A 12,429-nucleotide genomic window follows, 5' to 3' on the forward strand; every position below is an offset into this window, starting at 1 on the left:
TATGTATGAAACAACAGACACGAGATGGAAATAGAAGCAATCTGTATAAGACTAACCTCCAATGCTGCCATTCTCACCACTTGGTTACTGTGATAGAAGAAATTGGGAAGAACATCAAAGATAGAGGTCTCCGATAGGATGAGCTTCTGTGAACAAGAAAACACACGAAAAAAAGTTTTAGTGCATCATATTCATGGTGAGGTGGGCTATGTAACTCACCACGTACGTGGTTTTAATACTTTGTAACTTCCACAGAGTGGCAATCTCCATCGAATTGCCACTCTTGGCAGACTTAGCTTCACTTCACCCCAAGTCCCTGCCTCGCCCATCCTTCCTCACACAGGCTGGGTGAGATAGGAGCAGCAAAGCACACTCCCGGCAGAATCGTTGTGGAGTAACTGGGGTGTAGAGAGGTACGTCACTCCCCGTTTTTAGGGAGCAACTAAGTTATAAAGTTTAAGGAATGGGGTCATGCAGGAGGGTTCACGTTTATGCAGCATGTCCAGTGTAAGGGTTTGGATGCTTAAATAGTTACTCTGGAGTTAGAAGTTTTTTTCTTCCCTTCAAACTCTTTCAGAGTAAACATAGGAACTAGGAGCAGAAGGAGGCAATTCACCCCATGGAGCCTGCTCCGCCATTCAATCAGATCATGGCTGATCACTTCCTGGTCTCAAATCCTCCTCCCTACCTGTTTCCCATTACCTTTAACCTGTTTTTTAAAATCAGAAACATATTTATCTCCTTCTTGAAACCATTTAATTACTCCGATCCCACTGCACTATGGGGCAGCGAGTTCCACAAATTCATCGCTCTCTGTGGGAAGCAGTTCCTCCTCATCTCAGTTCGAAATCTACTGCCTCTCAACCTATATCTCAACATAGAAGGGGCTGGTTTAGCACAGGGCTAAAGAGTTGGCTTTTAAAGCAGACCAAGGCAGGTCAGCAGCACGGTTCAATTCCCGTACCAGCCTCCCCGAACAGGCGCCGGAATGTGGCGACTAGGGGCTTTTCACAGTACCTTCATTTGAAACCTACTTGTGACGATAAGCGATTTTCATTTAATCTGTGACCTCTCGTTCTAGATTGCCTTACAAGGGGGAACATTTGGTCTAAGTTTACTTTATCAATCCCTTTTAGTATCTTATATAGCTCGATCAGATCTATTTTGATCCTTCTAAACTCCAGCGAGTATAAGCCCAAACAGTTCAAGTACCAGCCTCCCCGAAAAGGCGCCGGAATGTGGCGACTAGGGGCTTTTCACAGTTACTTCATTTGAAGCCTACTTGTGACAATAAGCGATTTTCATTTCATTCGTCAACCCCTTCATCCCCAGAATCAATCTGGAGAACTCCTCTGAACTGCCTCCAATGCCACCACATCTGTGCTCAAATAAGGAGACCAAAACTGGACACAATACTCCATATGTAGTCTCACAAACACCCAAAACAATTGCAACAACACTTCTCTACTTTAATACTCCAGTGTTTTTGCAATAAACACAAGCATTCCATTTGTCTTTTAAATTATATGATGTACCTGCGTACCAACTTTCTGCGATTCATGAACAAAGACACCGAGATCCCTCTGCCCAGACGCATTTTGAATCTGCTTTCCATTTAGATAATAATTTGCCTTTCTATTTTTTTGGCCAAGTGGGTAACCTCACACTTACCTAAATTAAACTCCATCTGCCAAATTATACGCCTGCAAAATCGTTATCTCCTCTTCACTGCCTACTTTCCCACTTTAGTATCATCTGCAAACTTTGCTACATTACACTATGTCCCTGCTTGCTGATCAGTATAGATTGTGAACAGTTGAGGTAGGAGGACTGACCCCTGCAATACTCCACTAGTTACAGTTCACCAGCCAGAGAAGGACCCATTTACCCAAACCGCTTTCTGTCAGTCAGCCAATCTTCAATCCAATCGAGTACTCTACCCCAATTTCCTGCGACCTAACCTTCTGGATTAGTCTTTTATTATTATTGTCAAACACCTTCTGGAAGTCTAGATATACCATATCCATAGGTCCCCCCTTGCTGGTTACGCCCTCAAAGAATTCAAGCAAGTTTGTCAAGCATGACTTGCCCTTCATAAAACCATGCGGACACTGGTGGGTAGAGCTTTGTCTTTCCAAATATTCAGTCATCTCCTCAATGATTGATTCCAGCAACTTCCCCACCACAAAGGTCAAGCTAACCATTCTGTAGTTTCCTACTTTTAGCCTCTCTGCCTTTTTGAATAGGGGTGTCACATTAGCACGTTTCCAATCCACCGGGACCCTTCCAGAATCCAGGGAATTCTGAAATATCATAACCAATGCATCCACCATCTCTGCTGCCACCTCCCTTAAAACCCCAGGCTGCTGGTCATCAGTTCCCGGAGACGTATCTGCCTTTAATCCCATTAGTTTATTCAATGCCGTCTCCCTAGTGATGGTTATTGCACCAAGTTCATCGCATTAACTATAGCTTTTGGAAAATGTTTATCTTCTACCTTGAAGACAGAGGCAACATATTGGCTCAGTGCCGCCGCCATCTCCATTATTATCTCACCAGTATCGTCCTCTAAAGGGCCAACATTTACCTTAGCTATTCTCTTCCTCCTTATATACTTATAGACGCTTTTGGTATCAGTGTTCATGTTTTCTGCTAGTTTCCTTTCGTAGTGCTTCTTGGCTCTTTTGATTTTATTTTTAGTAGCCTTTTGTTTAAGCTTCTCCCAATCCTCCAGTTTACCACTGGCTTGTGCATTATGGCATGCCTTCGTTTTTGCCTTTCAGGTCTTCCTGGACTTCTTTATTTAGCCATTACTCTACCATTTTCCCCACTACCAATGTCAGGCTGGTCTATAATTCCTGGCTTACTCTTGATCTCCCAATTATAAATAGTGGGGTTACATCAGCTACCCTCTAACCCATTGGAACAGTTCGAGGGTCTATAGAATCTTGGAAAATCATCCACTATTTTTAGGGCCATTTCCTTAAATACTCTGGGATGTAGATTATCAGGCCCTGGGTTCCTCAACACCATTTACCTACTAATACCGATTTCCTCCAGTTCTTCCCTCACTAATCCTCATGTCCCCCAACATTTCTGGTGAAGACAGAACCAAAGTATGTATTTAGTTGGTCAGACTTTTCCTGGTTTCCCATTATAAATTCCCCTGTTTCTGACTGTAAGGGACCTACAATTGTCTTCATCAATCTTTTTCTTTTCACATAATGATAGAAGTATTTACAGCCAGTTTTTATGTTCCTCTTAAACTTACTCTCGTACTCTTCCACTTCTTAAATCGATCTCTTTGTCCTCATTTGCTGAATTCTAAACTGCTCCCAATCCTCAGGTCTGCTGTTCTTTCTGGCCAATTTGCATGCCTCTTCCTTGGATCTAATACGATCTCTAATTTACCCCCTATGCCATGGTTTGGCCACTTTTCCGATATTATTTTTGTGTCAGAGAGGAATGAACAATTGTTGCAGTTCACCCATGCACTCTTTGAATGCTTGCCATTGCCCATCCACTGGCATCCCTTTAAGTAAAGTTCCCCAATCCACCATGGCCAACTTGTGTCTCATACAATTGTACTTTGGGGCTGGTTTAGCTCACTGGGCTAAATCGCTGGCTTTTAAAGCAGACCAAGCAAGCCAGCAGCACGGTTCCATTCCCGTACCAGCCTCCCCGGACAGGCACCGGAATGTGGCGCCTAGGGGCTTTTCACAGTAACTTCATTGAAGCCTACTCTTTGACAATAAGCGATTTTCATTTCATTTTCATTTCCCTTTATTTAAATTCACACCCTTGTCTCAGAACCAATTATGCCACTCTCCATCTTCATGAAGAACTCTATCATATTATGGTTGCTCATCCAAGGGGCTTCACACAACTAGATTGCCAATTATTCCTTTCCCATTACACAATGCTCATTCTAGGATGGCCAGCTCTCTATTTGGTTCTTCAATCTATTAGTCCAGAAAACAATCCCGCACACATTCCAGGGATGTCTCCTCTGTGGTATTGCTACTCATTTGACTTGCCCAATCTATATGCATATTAAAGTCACCCATAATGACAGATGTTCGTTTTTCACATCCATTTCTAATTTCCTGTTTAATGCCCAACAACACCACTACAGTTTGCAGGTTTATATGCAACCCCCACTAACACATTTTGGCCCTTGGTATTTTTCAGCTGTACCCATACAGATTCCACATGGTCGGAGCTAATGTGGTTTCTCACTATTGTGTTAATTTTCTCTTTAACCAGCAATGCAACTCCACCGCCATTTCCATTTTGTCTGTCTTTCCGAGATACTGAATACCCCTGGATGTTTACTTCCCATCCCTGGTCACCCTGCAGCCATGTCTTCGTAACCCCGACTGTATCATACACGTTTACATCTATTTGCACGATTAATTCATCCACTTTTGTCTTTTTAATATTCCTTGCCCTGTTATTTTTCACTGTGGCCCTTGATCTCTGTTTATTCCCCTTTCTGTTTTTCGTTCTTCCTCCTCTGATCCCCTTCCATGCTGGGTGGTACATTTACCCGAGACAGAAAAAAAGTGCATTATTATTAATTCTGTAGAAAAACAGGTATTCGGTCATATTACATTAAAAGAGGAATTTAATTCAGCTATTTTTGCTCGTAAGTAAGACATAAATTATCTAGTAGTTCATTTAAACAATTTAAATAACACGCATAGAAGGCACTTCTACACAAACTGGGTTCAAATGAACAAGTAGTTCCAATTTTTAAATTTCAAATTAAGGAGTAGACTGGATGTACAAGGGGCATGGTATCAAATGGTTTTGCATTTCTTTAAAAAAAAAACCACAAAACTAGTTGAACCCTGGAAGGCGGGATTGTGTATTGATCTCGATGATCATAATTAATGTCGGAGCAGGATTGAAGGACCGAATGGCCTCCTCCTGCTTCCATTTTCTATGTACGTTCCTATGTAATTTGACAGTAATTCTTCATTGAAGTACTCACTTTTGCACATATCAAATCAACTTGTCAACCTATCATGGCATTGCATGTAGGGAGCACCCAAGTGTAATCAGGTGAAATGGGGTACAAAAGGCTGGACGTAATTAGACATGATTCAGATTTTAAGTTACAGGTCTTGTCTTTATTTTCATGTATCCATTATTAATTCTTATACCTACTTCCATAATTGAAACAGTGCAGGTAAGCTTGTCACTCTGTAATTACATATTGTACTCCTGATAACCTGCAGCACCACCACTGGCCAGCAATATAACTAGAGTAAGTTTATACATGTCTGTTACAAAGAGTTCTGATGAAACTTTTAATAGCAATTGTATGCAGTTATACGCTCTTTTTAATTTATGACAAATATTACTGCATGGTAAAAGCACCTGAAGATTTTCGATGCAGAACTGATGCCCGTACATATCAATGGCCGAGAGGAAAATGGATTCCACCTGGTTGTGACGGAGCTCATAAGAAGGCAAGTGTGATGCAATCAGAACCTGTAGAAAGGGGACCACAGGAACAGACAATGCACATTTGACAGATAAAACTAACAGAATATTCAGTTTAAGCTAATTACACAGTTTCAAAAGAACTAAAGAATCAAAGAGAACTAAAGTACTGATCCCCAACAATAACTCTGCATTAGGGAATAAAAAGGGAAAAGATAGGCCCATTGTGCTCCAGAAAAAAGGAAACTTTATATATGATGTTAGGAAAACGAAGGTAGCTTTAAGGGATTTATATTTGTTGGTTTAATTTAATGCTTCAGTGCCTGTATGGGTAAACTCTTGTTACATTCATGCTGATTGTACTTCGAGGGCTACTCCATGAAGAATAAATAAACCAGCAGTGGTTGATTAGCAACTGAGGCCTTATTGGCTAAAGCTTTTAAAGTTTTAGTTTAGCGAATTACTGCAGTCAGTAATATGTAGTGAGAGAGAAGGCAGTGGAGTTTGAAAACTCTCACATGGCAATCACCTGCAGGGACACCATGGAGAAGTCCACAAACATTCACTTGGGGCTCAGAGTGGAGTGTATTGTCCCAGCCATCGTGTTTGTTTAAAGGGGGCTTTCTGGGTTAATGAGATTATAGTAGCGAAAGTTACCTCTTTTCTCCCCCTACAGATGCTGCCAAATTTGCTGATTTTCCAGCATTTCTCTTTCGTTTCAGATTCCAGCATCCGCAGTAATTTGCTTTTAATCTTTAAATCTGTGTATTTTTTAAACTAAGAGGAGAGTAAATGAGTATTGTATAATAATCCAATTTTTCTATTTTAATTTAAAAATATTTCCCCCATGTTTCTGAAACTAATTAGAGGTCCTGTGACTCTCCTTCCATGTTTTATAAGAACAAAATAAAGGGGGCTTTTCTCACTGGAGCGAAGAAGGCAGGGTGGAAATGGCTGTCATGAGGGAACATAATTTTAAGGTGATTGGAGGAAGGTATAGAGGAGATGTCAGAGGTAGGTTCTTTACACAGAGTGGTGGGTGTGTGGAATGCACTGCCAGCAGAGGTGGTGGAGTCAGAGTCATTGGGGACATTTAAGCGACTCTTAGACAGGCACATGGACAGCAGTAAATTGAAGGGGTGTAGGTTAGGTTGATCTTAGATTCAGATAAATGATCGGCACAACATCGTGGGCTGAAGGGCCTGTACTGTTCTGTAATGTTCTATGTTACGGTCTTTTGAGCCAGGGTTCCATTCGGTGATCTTCCCATCTACTTAAAACATTAACAGGGATTGTAACAATGAATTTAATAACTAGCTGTATTAAATCAACTTATATAATAGCTGCTGTTACTGCTAGATTGCAATACTGTAACAAATAGTTGTTAAAAGATTTTTTTCAAAATCCATGATGAAGCAGGTGTTGCCTTTTGTTGAATCGTCCCAAATACATTTCATCCACTTTGCCTGCATGGCCCAAAGAACACAAAACGGTTTTGTTGCATTGAACACAAGTCATAATATTCCGTCAACTGGCAAAGTTATGATATATTTGTTACGATTCCAGCTGATGTTACTACTGGGCAAGTCAGATCCCAGGGTGGAACCAGCTTGAGAGATCCGGACTTGTATTTTTTTGATCGGATACGTGGACAGCAGCTATTAATGTCAGATAGAATAACAGCAGTAACAAATTTAACAAGACATAACAGATGTGATCTACCCAACAACAGGTAGAAGTCTGCCGAGTGACAGCAGCATCACTTGACTCCTCACACCATTCCAAAACAAATCAATACACCCCCCACAAACTGGCGCTCCATGTTGGGATGCCCTCTAAGATTGCCCTGCCTGTACTGGCAATGTCTGTGGAATCCTGATTCCAACTGCACTGACCTTCTCTCAACTGAACTAACTGCTTCTGTTTTCCTATGTGGGGCCCTGGTTGCTAGGCAACAGTCCAATTTTTTTTATACCCTGTCGTTCTAGTGTTGTAAAAACTGCCTTGCCATACAGGCATCTAAACAAACCAAGACTTACAGGCAGCCTTTAAAAATGAAACTTAGAAGTTAGAGGCAATGCCCAATGCACAAGTATCTTAAAACTATACCCATTTCCTCATGTAATGAATAGAGAAGCACATTACAATAACCATAACCTCACTTACATTTATAGAATACATTTTACAGAATTAAACATTCCAAGGTACTTAAGAGGAATGGCATCAACACAAATATTTATGACATTTTTTTTAAATGAGCCACAGGAGGAGAAGCCAGGTCAGATGACCAAAATCTTGATCAAAGAGTTTGGTTTTATGGAGTATCTTAAAAGAAGCAAGATTGAATTAGGGAGAGAATTCCAGGGCTAAAGCCCCAAGGTAGCTGAAAACATGGCCAAAATGGTGGAGTGATTAAAACAAAGGATGGGCAAGAGGTCAGAAATGAAGCACAGAGGTTCTGGTGGTTTACAGAGCTGGAGGAGGCAATAGGGATATGGTGGGGTGAAGCTATAGAGGTAGACTGTCAGGCAGTGAGCCAGCAAAGGTAAGCGCAGCGGTGATGGATAAATGACATTTGGAGCAAGCTAAAACGCAGGCAACAGAGTTTTTGATGTAAGGAGGGGGGGTCAGGGGAGTACTGGAATAATCACGTCAAGAGCCAACAGACGACACACACGAGTGTTTAGCAGCAGATGAGATGAGGCAGAGTCGAGCAACATTATGAAAGTTGAAGTTTTCAGTCTTGAAGATGGATGGATATGTGGTCAGGAACTCTTCTCCGGCCCAAACACAATACAAGAGGTCACACAATGCTTTACTCAGCACAGTTACTCGGGAAGGGAACAGGGAACAGAGGGGAAGGGGATGAGTGTCTTGGAAGGCAGGGTTGATGGTGGCGACGCTGGGGTCCTGGAGGGAGAGCGCAAGGTATTAGTAATCAAAGAGGACAGTAACAGTCAGGGGAGAGAGTGGGATAGAGGAGGCAGCTGGTCCAGAGTGAGAGTCTGTCGGTGAAGGTGGGTGACAATAAGGCACAAGACAGGCAGCCAAGATTACAAATAACAGGAGGGGGCAGAGTCAAGGTGGGCACGGAGACGGTAACAGATGTCAATTCTAAGGAGAGGAAAGGCATTTGGAATGGATCATGATAGGGTCTGAGAGAGATTCAAGGATGACAGCGGGGAGAGGAATGGTGATATTGTGGAGGACTGGGGGTAGTTGATGGATGACACAGGGAGAGTGGTGGAACAAGTTTGAAAAGTGACATGCATTATTTTTCCAAACTGATTTTGACCACAGTTTGTCAGTCACTGACACCCTTCAAGGTGGGTGGTGGGTCTTTTCGGATGGGTGAAGTTCAAATGCAACACAAATGGCTGACAAAAGGGATACTGGATGTCAAAAGATGCTCTTGTGTTCTCCCCTCCATGGTGAAATCCACACGTTTTTTCTCAATTCATGCACTGCATAACATCAAGATCCAAGCAAGGTGCGGAGCTGCTGTTATTTCTGTACCATTTGTCATTTGCTGCATTCAGAGGTAGGGTTGGAGGGAGGGAGGGAGGGAGGTGGATTACTTCCAGGAGTACGGTTAGTATGGGGCAGCCAACTCATGACACCAAACCTCCATCTTCCCAAGTTAACGGTCTGACAATGGATCATGCTGTTAATGTCCAAATAGAATTGAGGATAGTGGAGGAAACCATGAAACATCGCACATATTGCTCCTTGACCATGATAATGAGAGCCATGTTGTATGAATGGGAAGAACACCCATCTCTGGTCCTTCAGAATGTCCTTTACCTGAAGGTGTGGAGCGAGGATGCCATGTCTAGACAAGTGGAAAGAATTAGAATTTGCATGTACTATTTGGGATGGAGGGAAACCTGTAAAGGACATGCTCACTTAATGTATCACTTCAATTCGATCACATATCCACTGAGGCATCGATGGTACAGGCTACAGGTAACCCTGCCTCGGTAGTGGCTCTATTCCAGATGAGAAGAGGTTCCAGCACTGGGCTAGGGGGGGTCCGCGTCAAATTACTGGCAAACAGGGTACAAGGCAATGACAAGCATTGGCTGGACCATGGGTGTAACGCAGTCAGTGTTTTTATCTAGAGATGAACTAAAAGTAATACAAGGAGCACGGTTTCCCGTACCAGCCTCCCCGGACAGGCGCCGGAATGTGGCAACTAGGGGCTTTTCACAGTAACTTCATTGAAGCCTACTCGTGACAATAAGCGATTTTCTTTTTTGTTTTCTTTTTTTCATGTGTTCCAGGATGTGGTTACTCACGTCTGCCAGCTTCTCCAGTATGAGTACAGCCGCAAGGACTCTAGGAGTAATGGGGAATTCCTCGTCTGCAGAGTGACTGGCTGTCTGGTTGCCATTTAAATATGACCCAAGCGATAACGGTACGACAGATGAATTCCTGCCTGCCCAGAGATTCGCTAAGCTCTTCACTGATGCATAATTAACCAGCTGGACAGTGAAAGATGTTAAGTAATGGGTTAAGAGACATTGCAATTAGTTGTCTCATTTATGTTAAGTGTTCAATGATTGTCTCATTTATGTTAAGTGTTCAATGATTGACACTGATATGAAAAGGGGCTTCAGGTGGCCTCTGGATCTGGTGATGTGTAGAGTTCTGTGCAGAGTCAGTTGCAACAAATAAAAGTGTGTTGGTGAAAAAGGAGCAGAACTTTTGCCTCTTCATACCACAGCATTTAATACGTCTAACAATTGGTAGCAGAGAGTAGTTGCTGTGTAAATGTGAAGGGTTAAAAGATACGATTTTTCCAGATCAAACCAAGGAGTGAAAAAAAAAGATGAGATATGGCTGAACCCAGGACGAAGATGGCTGGATATGACTATCCTCCCTTATTTTCTGAAAGGGAATCATACGACCAATGGAGAAGTGCGGTAGTTATGTGGACTAAGGCGATTGCTTTAGGAAAGAGAAAGCAAGGTATGGCATTGGCTCTTTCTTTACCATATGGCAGTAAAATCCGAAACAAAGTGCTTTCTGAGCTGGAGTTGGAAGAGTTAGACTCAGAAGAAGGTCTGGCAACTTTATTACATAATATGGATAAGATTTATAAGAAAGATGACTTGTTAAGTGTGTATGAAGCACGGTCGGATTTTGATAAGTTCCGGAAAATGGAGGATTTATCTATGGAAGACTATATAATGGAATTTGGCAGACTATATAAAAGGCTGCAGAAACACAAGCTGGAATTTCCACAGTCTGTGTTGGCCTTTAAATTACTTGACTGTGGAAGAGTGAGCAACATGGATAGGCTCCTGGTTTTGACAGGAGTTCAGTTTACGGATAACGATACCTAATTCGAACAGATGACAACAGCTTTAAAAAAAATTCTGGGGAAACATTCGATTCCAATGGCTCTGATGACCCAAATAGGTCAGCCTGCAATAAGACAGAATATGGAAGATACACAACTAACAGGATGGCGAAATCGTATGGATACGAACAGGCCTCAAGACTATAAAAGACCGAGATAAGGAAATTATGAAGACAGAAACCCAGTTAGAACCTACAATAGGAGGATGAACCCCAGAAATGCACGGGGCATGATAAATCGATGTTTTCGATGTGACTCTCAATACCATTATGCTTTCAACTGTCCAACTCGTTATGATAGAGTATTTGAAGCAACACATGACACGGAAGAGTCAGAAGAGGAAAAAGATAGTGACCAGAAATAAGCCATTGTCCTATTAACAAGCTGTTTTACGCCGGTAATGAGGGTGTTGGTTGCAGAATCCTTCAACTGTGCTGTATTGGACAGTGGCTGCACATCTACTGTGTGTGGGATTGACTGGTTAAAATGTTATCTGGACTCCTTGGATGCTGAAAATCATAACAAGGTTAAAGAATTTAAAAGTTCCACAAGTTTCAGGTTTGGGGATGATAATACTCTGAAGTCGCTGAAAAGAGTGGTGATCCCTTGCAATATTGCTGGAGTGAATCATTTCATTAGCACGGATGTTGTATCAAGTGAGATACCTTTGCTTCTGAGCAGACCGTCGTTGAAGAAAGCACACATGAAACTGGGTATAGAACAGGATAAGGCAACAGTTTTTGGAAAGACAGTGGACTTACAATTTACACAGTCGGGACACTATTGTATTCCATTACTGACAAATCATATTTCAAGTAGAGTGGTTAAGGATGTGTTAATGGCAGTTGAAAATGGGACTTTAGCTGATAAAAAGCTTGTTGTAGTAAAACTGCATACGCAATTTGCACATCCGTCTCCTCGGAGGCTGAAAAATTTATTAAAGGATGCAGGGGTAAGGGATGACGACTATACTAAACTGATAGAACAGGTTAGTGATTGCTGTGAAGTCTGCAGGAAGTGCAGAAAGACACCAGCACGACTGATAGCAACCCTACCGTTGGCCAGGGATTTTAATGGCATTGTGGCCATGGACCTTTAAGATTTGGGATAAAGCAAATAATATATTTATTTAGCATTTTGTAGATTTAGCAACCAGATTTAGTCAATCAACAGTTGTACGAAGTAAAGAAAAGAGAGTAATTCTGGATCAAATTGTGGAAAAATGGATCGGGACAGGAATGGGTCCACCAGCAAAATTCTTTACGGACAATGGGGGAGAATTTGCTAATGGTGAGTTTAGGAACGTGTGAAAATATGAATATCAGAGTTATGAACACAGCTGCAGAAAGCCCGTTTAGTAATGGTGTCTGCGAAAGAAATCATGCTGTTATCGATGACATGCTTGGGAAATTTTTGGGAGATCGACCAAACTGCACTCTAAATTCAGCTTTAGCATGGGCGGTACATTCAAAGAATTCATTGCAGATGGTTGGGGGCTATATCCTTATCAATTAGTGTTTGGTAGAAATCCTAAAATTCCCTCCATTTTGGATGACCAGCCTCCAGCTTGGGAAGGGACTACAATTAGCTCAGGTTTTACTGAACATATAAAC

At 41.9% G+C, this 12,429-nt stretch overlaps 1 protein-coding gene across 1 annotated transcript in view; it reads right to left on the minus strand.

Annotated features, from left to right (window-relative positions):
• acaca (acetyl-CoA carboxylase alpha) overlaps positions 1-12,429 on the minus strand; it is a 324,414-nt gene that overhangs the window by 193,637 nt on the left and 118,348 nt on the right. Inside the window, exons 26-27 of the mRNA XM_038814269.1 lie at positions 5,386-5,499; positions 57-146 (exon numbers count right to left, since the gene is read on the minus strand). Coding sequence (XP_038670197.1) covers positions 57-146; positions 5,386-5,499 — 204 coding nt within the window. The remainder of the gene's footprint in view (positions 1-56; positions 147-5,385; positions 5,500-12,429) is intronic.

This window comes from Scyliorhinus canicula, chromosome 12, assembly GCF_902713615.1.
Source record: "Scyliorhinus canicula chromosome 12, sScyCan1.1, whole genome shotgun sequence".
Taxonomy (NCBI): domain Eukaryota; kingdom Metazoa; phylum Chordata; class Chondrichthyes; order Carcharhiniformes; family Scyliorhinidae; genus Scyliorhinus; species Scyliorhinus canicula.